This window comes from Sebastes fasciatus, chromosome 17, assembly GCF_043250625.1.
Source record: "Sebastes fasciatus isolate fSebFas1 chromosome 17, fSebFas1.pri, whole genome shotgun sequence".
Lineage (NCBI taxonomy): Eukaryota > Metazoa > Chordata > Actinopteri > Perciformes > Sebastidae > Sebastes > Sebastes fasciatus.
Window position 1 is genome coordinate 29,649,551 of NC_133811.1, and position 19,609 is coordinate 29,669,159.

The window sequence follows — 19,609 nt, forward strand, 5'->3', positions numbered from 1 at the left end:
CAATGCTTTCAAGAGACGCACAGCTAACATTAGCTAGTGTAACTCAGTCAGTACGCAGCATTTAACTCAAAGAACTTATATTGCCAAGAAGTGAAAGTCAATTGATTGTTGATTGCAATGTCGACGCCAAGCAGTAAAGCTACACTCCCGCCAAAATTATTTCTATTCTATTGTCATATTTAATGTCTCTACCGAAATTGCCAGTGTTGAACAATAAAAAAACAAGCTATTGTCCTTTTTCAGAGCATCAGCACACATTAAAGGTACTGTTTGTAACTTCTTACATGTATAAATTGGGTCGGAGTCCGATGCACGCTCGCGTGTGGCTACGCTGTTCCAACACAAACTACACGGAAGCACCAAAACCGCAAAGTTCTATCTAGTGAAGCCCGTCTTGCGAAACAGTGTTAACTCTTCCTGATCCAGCCTCCCGACTGTGTTCAGAAGACACAGTTGATGCTGCTCTGCTCCTCTGCCTGCTTGCCTTCACTCACACACCGCGCTTGTTCTCACTCGCTCTCTCGCTCCACCTCTCAACGTGCATGCGCGCACACTACACACTGCAGAAGACGGGAGTCTGAAGCAGGAAAAGCCAACACTAGGATCAGCATTGATTCATGGAGAGACCTTCGTCTGGTCAGCTAACATTACTGCCAAGCAGCTGAAATATAGAGTGATATTGTGCTTTTAGCTGACGTGTGTCGCCTCACTGTTTTGAGCGATGCTCGTTCATGTCTATGTAGAGCGAGCACAAGCGCCAGCAACAGGACGCTGACTTTCGTTGACTTAACGGCCAAAGGTGTCGCTGTTAACAAGACATTTCTGATTCTTACAGAGTCCCTTTAACTATTCAGAAATACATTTTTTTTCTTCATATTAACTCTCTAGATCGTCACATCCCAGCTATACTGTATGTTAACTACTTCAGTGTGTGCTACAGGTGTCAGTTGAAGCTTGTCTAATGATGTGACGCGACTGAATTGTGTTGCATTTTAAGTTGAAATGATTCTTTGTTATGGAGGATCCCTCATTTCATCTTCTTCCCTCGATCTCAGTTAGAACCCTGGCCCTTTAAACTCGACTCTCCGATTGAACAGTCAGTGTAATTTTTCACGACTATAGACAAATCACCCCTCAAAGGTTTGTCAAAAATCAAATCTGAAATACCGCCTGAGATTTCAGCTTTGACGGATGCCTGATGTCATCGGATGGAGAACATAAATGTGCAGTCTCTCTCTTTACAGCTGCCGTGGCCCCGTGGTTTCATCATCCATGCTGCTCAACATTTAATATGATCGTCCATCACATGACAGTCTGCGCCTCAGTCTGATTTGAATCAAATCACTCCTGATGCCCGACCCTCTCCTCGCTCACTTAATATCTTTGTCAAAAAAGCAGAGCCCAGCAGGGACCAGGATGAACTGAGCGATAAGGCTAATTAGCCACAAAAGTGAACAAATGCTCGCTGACAATGAGCGCGTCTCATCTCATCTGATCTGACAGGGCTCAGCTAAAGAGCAGAAGCTTACAGTATAGGCTTAAAATAAAGTGCACACTTGCTCCCACGGAACAGGAATCTTAAATCTTACCGATTACTCCGCTACATCGGCACTTACAGCTTTTCCAGTTCTACTCGTAATAAAATCATCTATCTTACGCGTCCAAATCATGAAATAGAGTCCCCAAACAGAAAAGCATCCCAGAGATTTCAGCTCCGAATTTTTCCACTTTGTCAAAATAATCTTTGTTTTGATGCCGCTGCAGCTCAGTGGCCTCCCAATCTGCTCCATTTGCTGATAATTGAGAACATAAAAGTGAAATACAGACATTATCCTTAAACAGCAGAGAGGGAGCAAACTGAACTCACCAGCAACAGCTGAACCTCCTCACTGTACCAGACAGCTTTAACAACATCACATTGTGTGATTTCTGGGGTAACGCGGTCTTCCTGATTTAAATAGGTAGCTCCTGTACTGCATTCAGGTAAGCAGGCGCAGAGAAAACACTTCTATTTGGTATGTAAAGCAACTTCCTCTCTCTTTTTCATTGACCCATTTTTGCCTTTTCTTTTGGGGGGATACAGGGGGTCTTTAGGGGGAGATAGCAGGTCAACAGTAGATGTCACATAGAAGTGGTGTACATCATCTGAAAGCTGGAAACCTGAAGATTAATTTGAGACGCAGCTCAGCACTGTGTGTCAAGTTGTTCTTGTCATAAGTCAGAAATAAAATTAATAATTAAAATATATTTTGAAAGTGTGTAAGGGCTTAGAACATTATGATAGAAGTATATGATTTCCATTCCAATGCTCTATTATGTCTCATAACTTGCTACAGCAATTTTTGGGTTGATACCATTTGTTACACAGATTTGGTGCTAAAATGTAATCAATAATTGATACAAAAATGATCAATAATCCCTCCAAAATACCACATTAAGACACCAAGACCGTGAGGTACACCGTAGAAAAAGCCATGCTGGGATTTAGTATCAAAAACGTTTGACATTTGGAGATTTCTGCAAGAATTGCATTTTTTCTGTGATTAGATGGCGAGCACTTCTGTTCTGGAAACTGCTCAGAAACCCCCTTATTGTCAATCTAGCTAGGAAAGCCATCCATCCTCTGAATGCTCTAGGTCTCTAGTTTGATCCATCCATCCTCTGAATGCTCTAGGTCTCTAGTTTGATCCATCCATCCTCTGAATGCTCTAGGTCTCTAGTCTGATCCATCCATCCTCTGAATGCTCTAGGTCTCTAGTCTGATACATCCATCCTCTGAATGCTCTAGGTCTCTAGTTTGATACATCCATCCTCTGAATGCTCTAGGTCTCTAGTTTGATCCATCCATCCTCTGAATGCTCTAGGTCTCTAGTTTGTGGCTGTAACGTTTCATGAGGCTGTGATTATCCTAGAGGTCACCACATGTCATTTTATACAGTGAGGTCAATGAAATGTCTCCTATGGGGACTAACATCATCACACAGGAAGTCTCAGCTTTACAGTGATACACAAACCGTGCACTACAAGATGATTCTGAGAACATTTGAGGAGAGAAATAGGCATTAACGTAACATAATATTGATTCATATTTGATCAGCGCTGCTTAGTTTAAACGTTTGATCGGAGTTCAGAGTGATTGACAGCCGGCTCTCAGAGACGGCAGCTGGACAGCAGACATCAGATCAGCTCTTACTGCTTGTTTTCCTCCGGTCTGTGAAATCTTGCAGATGCCGTTAGGAGCACCAGAGGACACAGAGGAACATGATTTTTTTCAGGTTACCTGTTTCATGCACTACTGTCACCATATAGCAACCGTTTTATAAAAATAACTTTTTTTAATCGGATTTGCTCCAATCTCGCCTACTGATGCTTTAAATTAAAACAAAAATACTTTAATACCTTTTAAGACTTTTTAAGAATCAGGGGATATCGTATTTAAGATGAAAGATTATAGAACAATTCCTAAAAAACAGAATGAACTCACTGTAACTGTACTCATTACCTGAAGATATTAACAAGGTGTTTGGACTCACCAGCAGGTCTCATGCACGCCGCTCTGCTGCTTCGTCTGGTTCACTCCTGATCCCGGGACGCATACGGGGGTAATAATAACCAACCAAGACCTCCCGTCCTTTAGGTTTACATTTTATTTGACAAGACAATGATCTGTAAAACATGTACAATAGGTTTTCCCCCAAAGCATACAAAATGATAATCGATCAGAGATAAATGAACAAAAAATAAAAAATGAAAGAAAACCCATAACCACTCACAAAAAATATGATTACATCTCCAGTGTGTGTGTGTGTGTGTGTGTGTGTGTGTGTGTTTTTAGCAGTGCCATCATCAATGTCAAACCCATCATGTGTTTGTGTGTTTCCCCCCTTTCATCATCCGTTCTGTCAGACAAGAAGTGTGAGAATTGAAAAGCTAAAAATAACATAAAGAAGGCACGTCTGGCTCCGTGATGAAAAGCTGTGATGACAATGGTTGAAAGAGAGAGAACGGAGAGGGAGGAGGGAGGGTGGGGAGAAAGAGGGCAAACGAGGGAGAGGGCCGGATTCAGACCGAACAGCGTTATTGAGGACATTCACAGCTTGTGTTTCTGGCATCGAACCCTAACAGGGAGGGGGGGGGGAGTTGGGAGACGAAGCAAAGCACCTTGGCCGAAATGCAACCCTGCAGCTCTCGCAGACGGGACGGACCCGGGAGGACCTCGATGTAACAGCTAATCCATCTGAAATCACTGCAGTTCTCCTCAGTTCTCACCCTCTTATAACTGTTAACTTTGTTTGGGCGAGCGGCGCCTGTAAACTGACTTGGAGCTAATATTTCTCAGCAATTTCCGTTTTAGTTGGCAGCTTCATGACTGCATTCCTGGTGATGTCAAGATTCTAATTCAAGATACCTCCGAATGAAGCAACTCTATTGAAACGTATAAGGCAAACTGAATGATCCCCCCCAAAATACGACGGCAGAGCTGGAACTCAATACTGAATGCTTGCTGAGTCATTGGTCTCTGATACAATGGGTCCCAATGATTGTCTTTTTCTTTTTGCTCACTCTAGCAGCCGGCTGGCAAACATGTTTAAACACATTAATGCACAGAAAAAACTAAAAATTCATTCATTTAAATTAACAGACGAGAGCAAAAAAACCCGCCACATTTAATTCTGCTTCATGACGTTTTTTGTTCTGGCAGGGCTATGAAACATATCATACGTGATTGTCTGACACTGCACCGTATAAGCGAGTCAGAAAGCCATGCACTCTGTCATGATTGTTCCGACTCTTCCACAAAACTGGGAGCTTTTATTCCATTGTTCCATGCAGCATGCAGACATTCCCTTTAATCAAAAATAAACAGACACAAAAAGCAAACGTTCACACCGCTAGTTATCCTAGAAGTCCCTGTTTATCCTGCATTTCTCCTGAATCTATACTGTGGTTCAATCCTTAAGTGAACATCAAATAATGCAACTAAACTAACCAACCAATTTCCACACAATAAGTCAGTTATGTTATGATGGATAAAATAAAATTGGTAAAACAAAGTTGTGTCTCTTTGAGGATGGATCGAACGTGTAGCAGTATTTCAGTTAGCATACAGCAGGAAATGGTACTTCTATTATAACTAGAAATATATAAAAAACAAAAACAAAAAACACCTCGCCACCAAAGCAATATTAACATATGATTGTCATACGGCAGAAAAAATAAAATATTGCATTTTGTGCCAACCTCGTGAAAGCGCTGTTTCTTTTCAGTCCTCTATTTCTCTATCTGCCAACTATCAACTTTATACCTGTTAACAAACTGTTTACAAATCTGCAGTGTATCCACCACCTGTGCTTTTATGGGTGATTTTACAACCCGTTCTCACTCCCAACTCGCCAAATAGGCTACAGCAGCTTGGTCAGTGGCCCTATACGCGTAAAACTACGACACTCTACCTATAGCGTCAGTTTTGCGTGTGCAGGGCTCCCTCTAGTGGCCGTAGTAATCATGACGGGAGTCAAGGAGGTAGTCAGGTGACGTAGTACAAAGACTAAAAAAAGTCTGAAGGGAGGAGGTCGGGGTTAATGGATGGGTCCAACAAACACAGGACTTTCATCCAGGAGACCGCTGCTTGTCTCCTGCATGAAACCAAAAGTCAACACTGACTTATTGTTACGTAACATACGTACGTACGTAACTGACGCCTTGTAAGTAAGTTCGTAAGTGTTTAACTAAAAGTCAACGTTGACTTATTGTTACGTAACATACGTACGTACGTAACTGACGTTAAAAGTGACGTCCTGACCAACTGTCCATTTTTAACGAGTTGGGATTGAGAAGGTGTTGGATTCTGGAGTGGTTAGCTATCGTCCGACTGTCAACGTTACACCTCAGGAAGGTTTGTGTGCTGCAAGGTCTCAAGCAAGAGCTCAAGATCAGAAAGGAGAGGAGAGACTGCATCTCGGTGTGTATTGCACTCTGTGGCCGCGAGAGATGACGATTCCGTGCTGACTGCATTTTTGGGATCAGCGCTAAAGACAAAAACAGAATGCCTGCCGAGCTGTCACACGACAAAAGAAGAAAACTGCCGCTCTCTCAACTTAAATTAGACTTGTGCTCGTGGTGTGCGTGAATGTGACAGATGCATTGAGACTGAGATCAAATAATAATAATTAAAAAAAAACAGCTTTCTTTTTTTTGACATTCAGAAACGTTTTTTTTTTTTTTTTACAAATGGAGATTATTCCGCAAACAGCCTTTGGGAAAGTGTTTCAACAAGCCACCGATCATGCCATGCAGAGTAATATGAACAAGGAGTAAAATCCACACCATTTCTTTTTTTAAATATATTCAAATAAAACATTTTTAGTATTAAGTGACAACCTCAATGTACCTTTGAAAAGTAAAATAGTAATATACACTTTTTTTTTGTTTTTTTAAATCGCTCAATTTGACATTTAACAAACTTCCATCCCCTGTACAGAGGCACTGATAACACCTACACTTGTTTATTTTTTGTTGTGTACACATTTCACCAACAATATATTATTCATCAATATTATCAATACTATTTACACTGTTTGTTCATCATTTGGTACCATCTGACATCTATGAAGACCAATTTTTGATTCAGCCAGGAGTAGTTGTCGCTCACCTTTTTTTCTTTCTTTTGTTTTTTTTGCTTTAAAGTGGACAATCGGCTAAAAATGCAAAATGCATATTTTCTACATTATGTAAAATGTTCTGCATATATCAGAGTGTGTGACCATTTTAATCTGATAAAATGGCTGTAATGGCAGTATTTTTCTAATACATGCTGAGCATTTTCACACTCTGAAAATACATTCCTCATAATGTTTTCTCAGCCTTATTAGTGTGATTTATTAGAGGAGGACTGAATACAAACATTGGTGTTTCTGAATGTGTGTGTACATGTAAGAACCCTGTGGTGTGTGTGTGTGTGTGTGTGCTTTTGCTGTAAACCGAGCTTCATCTCCCCAACACACACACACAAACACAGTCTCACCAACTTTTGCAATTATGAATCATGGAATCTTAATCACGTAATGTTGCCAGGTTACGGAGCTTCAAAACGATGTCACTTCCCCTTCGTTAGCGCTAACGAGCACGAGGCTCTCTGACAACATAATAAAGTGGAATGTTTCTTTATTGGACTGTAGCCTGGGCAAGAGTGGGAAAGGCTGTTTGTTTTTTAGAGTTATTGTACTGTAGGAGTCGGTAAATAACTGAAATACTTTCAAACATCTTGAGTGATTAATTGAAGCTGCTCGGAGAGCAGCAGGATTTGGACTTCCTGGGAACAAATTCAGCTGGTATGTAATTCAAATCCAACCAACCGTGGAAGAGGAGTATTTTGAAAGGATTTCAAAGATGGTATTTTCTTTTTTTACTTTCTGTGTAGTACAAGGCTGCAACAGGAGCCGGATGTTTTATCCTTACTCAGAGAGATAAAGACACTCAAATCACTTTCATGGCTGTAAACAGAAGAGGCCCAGGACTGGCAGCTTCACATAAAACAATATGTATGTGTTGTATGTTCATGGCACAAAATGTTGCATATAATATTTCATACTGAATCCACTGCTGTTTTTTTGGCTGAAATTTAGATCCGCAAGCATGACACAGGAAGAGCGTGGTGCGTTAATTAGCTGAGGGGAGTGTTCCAGTTCACCTACATCGCAACACCTCTCAGCCATGTAATTAACATATTGTAAAAGCCCGCCTCATTGTATGCGATGCACATGATTTCACTGGTTATCTGGCTTCTCAGATATCATGAACTACTGTGTGTTTTTACCAGATATTTGATATGTAATGATGATTAAAAATATGTATGACACGCAAGAGTTACAGAAAATAAAAGTTTGTTACCATTGCTAACATTTCAAATTTGACAAAGTGGCTTCACCAAAAATTAAAACACTGCTCCTCACTCCTGTTTTCATGTGGAGATGCAAAAACATTTTGACCCATTAACACCCACTAAATGTGCCCGGTAGAGAAAATAAACTCGGATTCAAAATGTCACTGCGTGTAGGTTAAAAACTTTCCATGTACAATAGAAGGTGTGGAAACAAGTGTGCTCGCCTTTGCTTTTCATGCAAATTTTAGGTGACCTGGAAACTTGCCCGTACGCCCGATCCAGAGATGTGGTGTGCTCTGGTTGCACACGGCTACACATACATGGCGGGAGATACGAAGCTCTCGCCGCGAGAGATGTTGGCAGCTGGTGGCTCGTGATTGGATGAATCCAAGTCGTTGCCGCGGTGACCGTCGGCGGCGTGGTCTTTGAGCTCGTTGATTTTGTCGTATTTGGCCGAGTCGTCCAGGACCGGGGGGGCGCCGCCGTTCAGGGCTCCGGTGGTCTCATCGTCCAGGTTCTGCGAGATGTCAGACATGTTTATGGGCAGGAGTCAGCAACCTTTACTATCAAGAGAGCCATTTTAGGCAAAAAAATAAATCTGTCTGGAGCCGCAAAACATGTGATCATTGTGATGAAGGTAACACAGTTTATAGTCTAAGTATATAGTATATAAGTCTAATGCAGTGAGGGCCAAAGAGACAATGTACTACGGAGCATTAGGGCCACATTGAGGGAAAAAAGAGATGAGATTTCCAGAATAAAGTCATAATATTAGGAGAAAAAAAGTCGTAATATTACGAGAATAAAGTCATAACTTTACGAGAAAAAAGTCGTAATATTACGAGAATAAAGTCATAACTTTACGAGAAAAAAGTCGTAATATTACGAGAATAAAGTCATAACTTTACCAGAAAAAAATAAAAAATTACTATTTTATAATATTATGACTTTATTCTCAAAATCTCAGATTTATTATTTTTCCTCAATGTGGCCCTAATACTCCGTCATACCGTCGTACCATAGACCTACAACAATGATCAATAAAAATGAAAAAGTAAACAAAAAAACAGTTATTCATCCACAGGGAGCCAGTGGAGAGGGGCTAAAGAGCTGCATCTGGCTCCGGAGCCGCAGGTTAAAGACCCGTTTATGGGGAATACAAATCATAATATATTAAATTTAAAGGGTCCATTATGTATTTATTTATTTATCTTTTTTTTAGGCTTCTATATCATTCTGTATCTTCCCAGTGGTGATCCTTATGTATTCAAATCCTACCACTAAAATTTTGGTCGAAGTACGTACAGTATTTCTTAGCATCAAAATGTTATTTTCCGAAGCCCTTCTAAAAACGTTTTCCCATGTGACCTGACGTAGGTGCAATGGTAACTTAGGTGGTCGCCGTGCTCTCAGTTTGGAGAAGCAGACAGGAGTACTGGCACGGAGGCTAAGCAACGTACTGCTGTGGACGCCACGTTAGTTTGGATCCAAAAGTCTCGCGATAACACAAACAAACTAACCGATCGAGGCAGCGGTAGACCAGCAACGCCCGTGTTCTGCAAGATAAACATTTTTTATTTATCTGAATGTAGTCTGGTGAAAATATTCTAAATATACTAAACACTTAAATTAATATTGATTTTCTTTTTTAGGTGCTTGAAATACTTTTTTTTTTCTGCTGCTCCCGTCCACATCCACTTTAGCTCGCCGTCAGACCGCACCTTTCCGATGGGGATACTGAAGCCGTGTTATCGCTCTCTTCAAAGCCACCAGACTCCATTAACAATTACAGTAATTTTACGTCGCAGAAGACGGGAGCATACATACAACCCCACTTCTATTATTCATAACCTTATTGATTAGCTTGCGTTGGTAACCTACGTTACTTGTTTTTTGCAAACAGCTGAGTGGGCATTTCCATTTAAAAAAAAACAAAACGTAAAAGAACGCAGATGGACCGGCCTTTTAATGACAGAAATCTAATCACATGAACCCTCACCTGACTGACATAACCCTTACAGGAGAATTATGGGATATAAAGGAAAGGTGCAAACAGATTACTAGTTACCCAACAATACAGTTTTAGTAATTATATACAGCTTAATGTTAATATGATTTGATTGATTGGTACAAAGTACTAACACCATGACGTCCTTACGTCACAGTGGGTAGCTGTCCAAACAGATATGGAGCCCACTGTGACAGAATGAGGCTCAATGTGTCAGTGAGCCAAAGCCATGCTTTTTGTGTTGTGTTTGTGTTGTGTTGTGTTAGTTACCGTGACAGGCTCTCCCCCTGTGGGCTCGTAGTACACCTCTCCTGGGCTGAGAGGTGCCGTCTCTGTGGCCGTGGGAGGCTCTGACGGCTTGTTCAGCTTCATGCACAGAAAACCACATTAACAGAGGGAAGAGGGAACAAAACAGAAAACAGTAATACAGCCGAGAAGGAGAAGGTCTATGTTAACGAGATAAAAGAGCCGTAGATTGGAGTCATGAATAACGACCTTGTAGAAAGACAAAATAACACACTGGTCCAATTACAAATGCGTAGTTGAACTTATAAGACACCCTCGCTCAGTTCAACAGCGGTTCATATGATATCTTACCAAAAAGTTATTCCTCCTTTTACGTTAGTTTTCCTACAAATGTCCAGCAAAACATGTCAATTTACACTAGTTACATGCATACAGTCTTTTCAAAATAGACTTCCATCTTCACAGGAAACAACTTCCTTAGGTTTAGGCAAGAAAGCTACTTAGTTAGGCTTAGGAAAAGATCGACTTGGTTAGGATAAGGTACCATAAATACTTTGTTAGGCTTAGGAAAAGATCGACTTGGTTAAGTTTAGGCAACAAAACTATTCAGTTAGGATTAGAAAAAGATCGATTTGGTTTGGATTAGACAACAAAGCTACTTCGTTAGCTTTAGGAAAAGATCGTGGTTTGGTTTAAAATAACCCCGGAAGTGGTTCTACTTAACTACGTAAGTTATGTGACAAATAATTCAACGTTGACTTCTGGTTTCACACCGGACACAAACGCCGGTCTCCTGGGTGAAAGTCTGGTGTTTTCTGACTCACCAATCCACTCTTTCCCTACGCGGCTTTCACCGCTCTTTATTTTTCCTGCTTCACGATTACGTAAATTACAAACCAATTGATTTTGTGGGATATATACGAATTTAGGTGGTAAATGTTAGCTAATGTTAGCAAACTTTAACTAGCTGTGTAGCATGACATCAACAGGAAAATACACTGATTTCTTCTACCTGTACTCATGTTGAACTTAATTTTAAGACCACAGAGATAAACATAATGATGTTTTTAAAGGGAGAGTTCACCCCCAAATCAAAAATACATATTTATCTTCTTACCTGTAGTGCTATTTATCAATCTAGATTGTTTTGGTGTGAGTTGCCGAGTGTTGGAGATATCGGCTGTAGAAATGTCTGCCTTCTCGCCAGTATAATGGAACCAAACACATTGGAAAAACTCAACAACGATGGCCTGGACCAGTAAAACCATTGCATAATAACCTATAAATAATAACACCTGCAAATGTATCCCTTTCTTTCAGTGTAAAGACGTACAAGAACATTCTGAAAACGTTCACAATTAATGAACAAATCAGGTAAAAACAGACTGCCGTTTCCTCAAACCTGCCAACAATGAATTTATATCAGATGTTCTCAGTTGTCTTGCAAGTTCTTGTATTTTTTGCCATGATGTAGTCTGAGTCAGTGGCAAAGAATATTATATTCTTTGAGTGCTGAAAGGTGCGGTGACACACACCAAGCACACTGCCTTCTCATGTACCTCTGTGAAGAAATAGGAACTGGTCCATTTTTCTCGGAAAATCCGACACTTTGTCCACTTTTCTCCTTTTTGAAATAATTACATTTTCCACCATGCGGCTCCTGCATGAACAGTAGCCTACACTTGACAGTGTTGTGTCATGTAGCTGTATACGAAATGGGATCTATGTTAGCGGATCCAGCATAGAGCCTACTAATCTTATTATAGCAGTGCATTTTATTGAAAAATTGGAATTAATGACTTCTCTTCAATTTTCACACTTTGCAAAATCATCCAGAGGGCCGGATTGGATCCTTTGGCCGTGTGTTTGACACCCCTGCTCTATATAATCCACAGACTTTGTTGTGAGCAGTTTTATGTAGGAACTATTTTCTTTCTACCGAACTACACCTGCCAACCGTATCACCACAACTCACACCAAGACAATCTAGATTGATAACAATCACTACAGGTAAGAGGACAAATATATAGACTGGGGAAAAAAAGTTCGGAAACTTGTGTTTGGTGGATTATTTCTCTGTTGTATCAATGCTAATGGTCATTGTATTTTACATCGTTGGAAAGCCTGTTTATTTACCTTCGCAATGATGTCCAACTTGTCAGGATCATGCATTTATGGGATGAGCAGCACAGCTGATTATGTGGGGAGCGCCAAAGAAAAATTTGCCAAAATGCTCTGCCAATGGTAAACAGTGTATTCTCATAAGGCTACCAGGAAGCCTGCAATGACTACCCTTCACCGTCAGGCCCGTTGGCGCTGGTGTCGACAACACAGACAATGGAACCTGAACATGTGGGGGAATGTCATGTTCAGTGATGAGTCCAGGTTCTGTCTGTGAAAGTTGGATGGCAGGGTCAAAGTATGGAGACGACGTGGAGAACACTATGCTGATTGTTGAACCGATAGAGTAACAGCTTTTGGTGGGGGCTGTGTCATGGTGTGGGGCGGCATCTCCCTCACTGGCAGAGCATTTTTGCAAATTTTTCTTGGGCGCTCCCCACATAATCAGCTCTGCTGCTCATCCCACAAATGCATGATCCTTACAAGTTGGACATCATTATGAAGGTAAATAAACAGGCTTTCCAACCATGTAAAATACAATGGCAATTAATACTTGACTTAACCTTGCCCTCAAACACTAGAGGTTTGATTTGGACTCAGACGTAACGCTTTGTTTAAATCACATTCCACAGATGGTGCTCTCTGAGACACCGTGTAGCCGTCACTGTTGAACCCTGTGAACCACCGTTCCAGCTGGGCATTAACAGGCATTTAGACGTCGTTTATACATCGAATCAGCATAAAATTGCAGAGTTTTACTCTCATTACATAATGTGTTACGAGCACAACAAAATGTGATTGAATGATGGCATAAAATGGGGAGGAGGAGGAGGAGGAGGAGGAAAAGAGGGGCGCTCTAATGGAGCTCTTTACAAACAAAGCCTAATTATTTCGACACACATAAGCCAACTCAGATCTCCAATCAATAGCCATTAGCCCCATTATGACTGCCCAAATGGACTGTGTGTGTGTGTGGAATATACAGTAGTCGTGGTGACAATAAAGATTGATTTGATTCATGGCGACCACTCACCATCTCTGTTGAGCTGCCTGCCTTCACAGGGGGAGGGGGCTTGTGCTTGGGGGGGCCCCTGATCGGAGAGAAGACAAAGACAATGCGGTACTGACTGTAGCCCCGTTAAGACATCACATTTATTTTGTAAAAAACAGTTGGGCAACATCCCCATTGTGTTGTTATTCAATCTGGATTCTATTACTCATTAATTTGTCTTTTAATGCAGAATGAAAAACAAGTTAAGTGGGAGGTTTTGTGTGGTTTAAAGGTTTTTGCACTTGCAGTCAGAAGCAGATTTGTATTTGTACTGGCAGAGAAATCTGTATTAAGAGTAAAGAATGAATGGCCTGAGTGGCGAGTTGAAAGTCTCATTAATATTTTGGCCACTATGGGAACAAAAACATCAGGAGAAGCTGACAGACACACAGTCACCACAAACTGCAGGTTCATAACTTGTTTTTGGCCACCTTATTGTTCGAAAATTGCCAATTTAAGACACTGGCACAAACATAGAAATGGAATAGGAATAGAATGGACATTCTCATTCAAACCAATGTAGCAGGATGGTCCGAACGCCGTGTGTACTGACGCCATCGCAACAGTTGTAACGGGCTAACTTCAGTCACAGACTCATTCATGCCGGCGTGACGTGTAAAACAGCAGCGTCTAGTGTGTGTGTGTGTGTGTGTGTGTGTGTGTGTGTGTGTGTGTGTGCCCTGCCATGCTGGCTGCCCTTTCATAAGTAGCCAAAGTAAGAAAGAAAGTATTAAATGGCCTTAACAGACGTCAGCTCTGTGATTACCTCCGCTGCTGGCTTAGTGGCAGAGCAACACACTTTATGGGACACTGACGTGTGTTCTGATGTCACCATAACGACTAACAACAATCACCTTTTTCTTTCGACCTTGTCTGTGCATCTCACAGGCATGAAATGAAAATCTAAGGAGCTGTCGCCAGTCTCTTCCGACACAATGACTTCTCCCTCTGTACTCTGTTTTGTGCTTTCAAAAAAAACCCTAATACAGTAAATATACTGTAACTCTGTCTCTCTTTAGCTCATGCAGCATACTTTGTCTTCGGGGGGAATTTTACATTAGCCACAATGGGAACCACATGGACAAACGGAGCCAGAGAGGTGGTTTTCAGTATTTTGCGTTTATATTTCTGTCTGTGGACAGATTTTGTCACCGTGATAGCGTCACAACCGTGCAAGATGCAGTCACGAAACCTTACAGGTGTAGTTGAGATCAAAATGAAGGTCGAGTTCGAACACGGGTCTGAGCAAGGGGGCTGGACGTAGGGGGGTAGGAGGAGGGGAATGAACCATTGGGCCACTAATTCAGTCTTATTCTACCATTGAAGTGGCCACACATCAGAGCATCAGCAACGTGTCTGCAACATCCACTAATCAAGCCCGTTTTGGGCCCGATTCCCCCGCCTCCCGACAATCATCAGCAAAGCCCTGATTTGTTGATGATTCTAAAGATTATCTTTCCAGATGTTCCCAGTGGTGTGAGGTATGTTAAGAGTGTTTTTTTACATCCCCCAATCAGCTCGGAAGTCCAACCTCAAATATATCCTGTTGTGTGAGGGGAACCCCGAGGGGCGGCCGATGACGCAGTCACGTGAGAATGAACGACAGCCAATTGAGAACCAACCACCGCCGCCATGGCGGCCGCGGCTAATGCATGAGCTAATGTAAGACGCGAAGCATAACGTAGCAGTAAGATGGAGCTCAGAATGGAGGACCAACTTGTTGATTTGTGGCAACAACACAAGTGTCTCTCATCTGGTCGGAGGTTTAGGGTCCCGAGGTGTAGAACAAAGCGCTACAGGAACAGCTTTGTTCCAGCTTCAATTGTTCATTTAAATAAGTCCTAGCAGCTTTTGCACAGCTTTTTCTCATTGATTGTTTTTTTCTTTGTCCTGATATTTCAGTGTTTTTCTTTTCTTTATATTGATCTTGTGGCCTTCTCTTTTTGCTGCGTCCTGATCCCAGTAAGCATTTGAGTACTCTTTGTCATGTTTTGGGTATGTCTGTCTCTTGTCTGTGCTCTAACTTATTGTCAATACGGATGTTATTCTCTATTTTTGCTGCAAAACAAATCTACCTACGGGTACAAATAAAGTCACCTGAACCTGAACCTGTTTATTTTACGTGTCTCCGTGACTTCTTCCGTCCATCCATCGTCAATCTTCAGTACAAAGTCAAAACTAACATCACTAATTCTTCCTGCCCGTCGTCCACCATGGATGTTAACACTAAAGTCACGTTTGATTTTTTTAGTGCGGACTCTTGTTGTTCATGAATGAATCTTTTAGTGTGTGGTGGCTGTTCTGGCCAGATCGTTGCTCTCCACACACTACAGGAACAAAACCGTTACATTTATCATAACATGTCGTTATGTGTGGGCTCGCTCATATTTTCAAAATCTGTTAAGAAAAATCTTTTATTGTGGGCCAGGGTCGGGGTGGGGACGGCATTTTAGGAGACTTCACAGTATAAACTTCAGGTCAGGATTTGTGGCCGAGCTACTGCTGCTGGGTCCCCTCACGTCATGTAATACGTTTTAATGAGCCATGGCCCCGGAAGGGGAGATTCATTTTGCTCAGGAGGTTAAATAAGCGATGAAGTGTACGCAAGGGTTGCTAATGAAGACTTACTCTCCGTCCTCCTGGCGCTTGCGGATGTAGAAGATGATGCCGATGATGATGCCAATGAAGGCGAGGGCGCCGAGGATGCCGCCAATAACGGCGCCTGATGACGGGCCCGGGGTGATCTGTCTCTTCTCCTCTGGTATGGGTGAAAGACACCGAGGAAGGGAAACAGAGAGAAAGAGAGAGAGAGAGAGAATGTTATCACCAATTCATTTAAATTTCATGCCATCGCTTGTGGCACTTTAATGCTGCTCACTTGCAATATTTGGATTTTTATGTGTTTTGCTGCCGGAGTCTGTGTGAGAGAAAATAGTCTGTGGCTGTGTGATTCAGCAGTATTTCATTATGAACCGTAGCCGAGCAAAAATATGTAAACAAACAACACACAAAAAAACTGGAATATGAGTAAAATGAACAAAGAAATCCCAAAAGGAATGACAATGTGGAAGTAATCAAAAAGTCAAGTTTCTAGTCAATGTCACCCTGCATGCGTTTTATGGTGCATTGAAGCACAGTCACATAAGCATAAAGAATTCAATATGAGATCTTGTAAAATGAAAGCAGCTCAAAGCTCTGTGTTTGTGCGAGAACACTCGTGGATTGCCATAAATCTTTGCAATGCAGCCTCACATCAGCTGAGTCTCACGCTGACCTCGACATCTCCCTTCAATTAAGAGCCTATTTATGATTTCCGGAGAGCTGCGAGGCATCCAAATTGACTGTAAAAGCATCTCATTACAGTAGTGCTTTTATTTGAAAGAAAAAAATCAGGCTGACAGCAGCTGCACACAACAACCACCGCGGATGGTTCTGCACAATCATCGACTATACCAGGGATTTTGGCAGCAACAACAAAGGGAGGGTTGAATTATTTTCACAGGTTGTTTGGTCCCTTTTTGTCATGAAATCATATTTCATCCCAACCGCTGAAGTAAAAAGCACTCCACTGCGTTTGATACGGAGATGATAAAAGGATAATTACCCCTGCGATTTGCACTCATTTAGCTTTACTACATACATTTAGCTGATGGTTGTATGATTATTCGCCTAAAATGAAGCCAATTTGTTCCGCTGCAAGAAAAAAAAAAGTACTGTGGTTACTGTACATGCAGTAGATTGAGTCTCCCCTTAAATTACAGCTCGTTAAACACGTCAAAATGTGATTGAATATATATAAAAACACACCTGCATCAAACAAGAACACACTTTTTCTTCATTGTTACAAAGAACTTTTTAATTCATCTGCCAAAAGTGATATCAACTTGGTTAGGCTTAGGCAACAAACTACTTAGTTAGGTTTAGGAAAAGATCGGTTGATTAGGCTTAGGCAACAAAACTACTTAGTTAGGTTTAGGAAAAGATCAACCTGGTTAGGATTAGGCAACAAACTACTTAGTTAGGTTTAGGAAAAGATCAACTTGGTTAGGATTAGGCAACAAACTACTTAGTTAGGTTTAGGAAAAGATCAGTTGGTTAGGCTTAGGCAACAAACTACTTAGTTAGGTTTAGGAAAATATCGTGGTTTCGGTTAAGATAACGCCGGAACTGCCGGAACTGCCGGAACTGCCGGAACTGCCGGAACTGCCAGAACTTAGGTACGGACGTTACGTGACAAATAAATCAACTGTGACTTGTGGTTTCACATGGAACACTAACAACAGACCTGACTATTTCATGAACTGTTGTGAAACTGGGCTGGGTATTGTACATGCTGGCTCACTGGAATGACTTGGACACACCAAATAGAATGGGACTATAATTCATTTTATCAATTACACATGTGTTTACCCTGCAAGGACATGTCAACATGGCTGCTGTGAAAACAGCCTGTTCGTAGGCAATAGAACCACTGGCTTGGAGGGACCAAGAGAGGAAACATCTGGATACAAAACAATCCGATTCCCCCAAATCAAAGAAAGATAGTCCCTATAAGACTGTGAGCAGTGAGGTTTGTGGATTGTTTCCAGAAAGGCAAGTTGCATTTTGAGTGTTCCAAATGTAATTTTTTTTTAAAATTTTGATAATTTGATTCTTCCTAAAATAAATTTAATTAACCTCCATTGTATTTGTAATGAATAAAAAATTATTCATAGCTTGAAAATATAGTCAAGTGGGAGAGTTGTTGAAACTATTTTTGATCACAGAGTGAGAAAGACTGTCTGCATTTTCTCCTCCTCACCAGCAGGTGGTGTTCTGCTCCAAGCTTACATAGTCCTCAAGGAGAAAGAGGATAGATAGATAGATAGATAGATAGAGATCACAGACTGAAGAGGGAACAAGTTTCGATCATGTGTGATCATAAACACATTAGCGAGGAAAGAGGGAGGGAAGAGAATGAAGGAAAGGAGAGAGAAAATGTGAAAACAGAGGAGATATGGAGGAGGCAGAGAAAGATGGAGGTGAGGAAAGGAGGGAGGTCGGGAGAAGGATGAGGTGAGAAGGGTAAGGGAAGGAAGGAAGGCTGGATTCAAGGTGGTGAGAGACAACAGAAGGAATACACAATGACGGCATGGAGCGCCAGATGGAGGGAGGAGGAGGTGGGGGGGGCAGAGAATGACATCGGCCTTTCCTCACAGCTGGAGATGCACAAACACACACAGATGCATGTGAATCGAAGCAATCCCTTCCTCCCTCTGTGTGTTTGTGTCGTTGATGTGCGCCATGCGGCGCTATCAAAGTCGAACCCGAGCACTGTTTGCCATCGATGCTCACGGTCGTGACAATGAGTCGTGGTGCTGCATGAGAAACGCCACGCAGCCCTGATTGGGTCAGAGAATGGAGGTGAAGAGTTGAACGAACCCCCGGAAGAGTAAAGAAAGAGAAGAGACGATGGATTATCTGAAGGTAGATGCAAAAACTGGTGTTAATAATCTCATAGACAACACCTTTCTTTACTCATTACATCCCTAAACATGCAGGAAGCGTCCGCCACTATCCTCATCAAACGCACCTGTTCTTCTCACTGCAGGCAATCCAGAGGAATTAAACTGCTCATTGCAACAATGAGTGCGCTACCATCCACCTGTTTTTTTTTTTTTTTTATGAGCATGTTGAATTAAAGCTGCAGTGGGTAGAAATGGAGCAAATATGATTCAAAACAAGTTTTATAAAATGGTCACTATATCCTGACAGTAGTGCATGAGACAGGTAATCTGAAAAAAAATCATGTCCCTCTGTGTCCTCCGGTGCTCTTAACGGCATCTGCAAGATTTCACAGACCGCAGGAAAACAAGCAGTAAGAGCTGATCTGGAGTCTGCTGTCCAGCTTCCGTCTATGAGAGCCGGCTGTCAATCACTCGCCGATCAAACGGTAAAACTAGGCACCGCTGATCAAATATGAATCAATATTCTGTTACTGTAATGTCTATTTCTCTCCTCAAATGTTTTCAGAAACATCTTGTAGTGCACGGTTTAGCCGTAAATTGAGAAAGTTTGTGACCCGGCAGCCATGCTGAGATCAAGTTGAGGAAATACCAAGCACCGCCCACCAGCCGGAGCTCAGCCAATAGGAACGCTCTCTCTCTCTGAAATGACCTGTGATTGGTCAAAGTCTCCCGTCACGGGCTAGATGTTCTAAAGCCTGAAAACAGAGCCATGAGGAGGAGCAGAAGTCTAGTTTTCTCTCAGAACACTTGAATTACAATATGCTGAAAGGTTATTATGGATTTTTTGCCCAATG

At 41.7% G+C, this 19,609-nt stretch overlaps 1 protein-coding gene across 1 annotated transcript in view; it reads right to left on the bottom strand.

Moving 5' to 3' along the window:
• Positions 1-3,632: 3,632 nt before the first annotated feature.
• Positions 3,633-19,609, bottom strand: part of LOC141753855 (poliovirus receptor-like) — a 370,582-nt gene continuing 354,605 nt past the window's right edge. Inside the window, exons 7-10 of the mRNA XM_074612477.1 lie at positions 15,937-16,066; positions 13,291-13,348; positions 10,161-10,256; positions 3,633-8,399 (exon numbers count right to left, since the gene is read on the bottom strand). Coding sequence (XP_074468578.1) covers positions 8,193-8,399; positions 10,161-10,256; positions 13,291-13,348; positions 15,937-16,066 — 491 coding nt within the window. The 3' untranslated portion in view covers positions 3,633-8,192. The remainder of the gene's footprint in view (positions 8,400-10,160; positions 10,257-13,290; positions 13,349-15,936; positions 16,067-19,609) is intronic.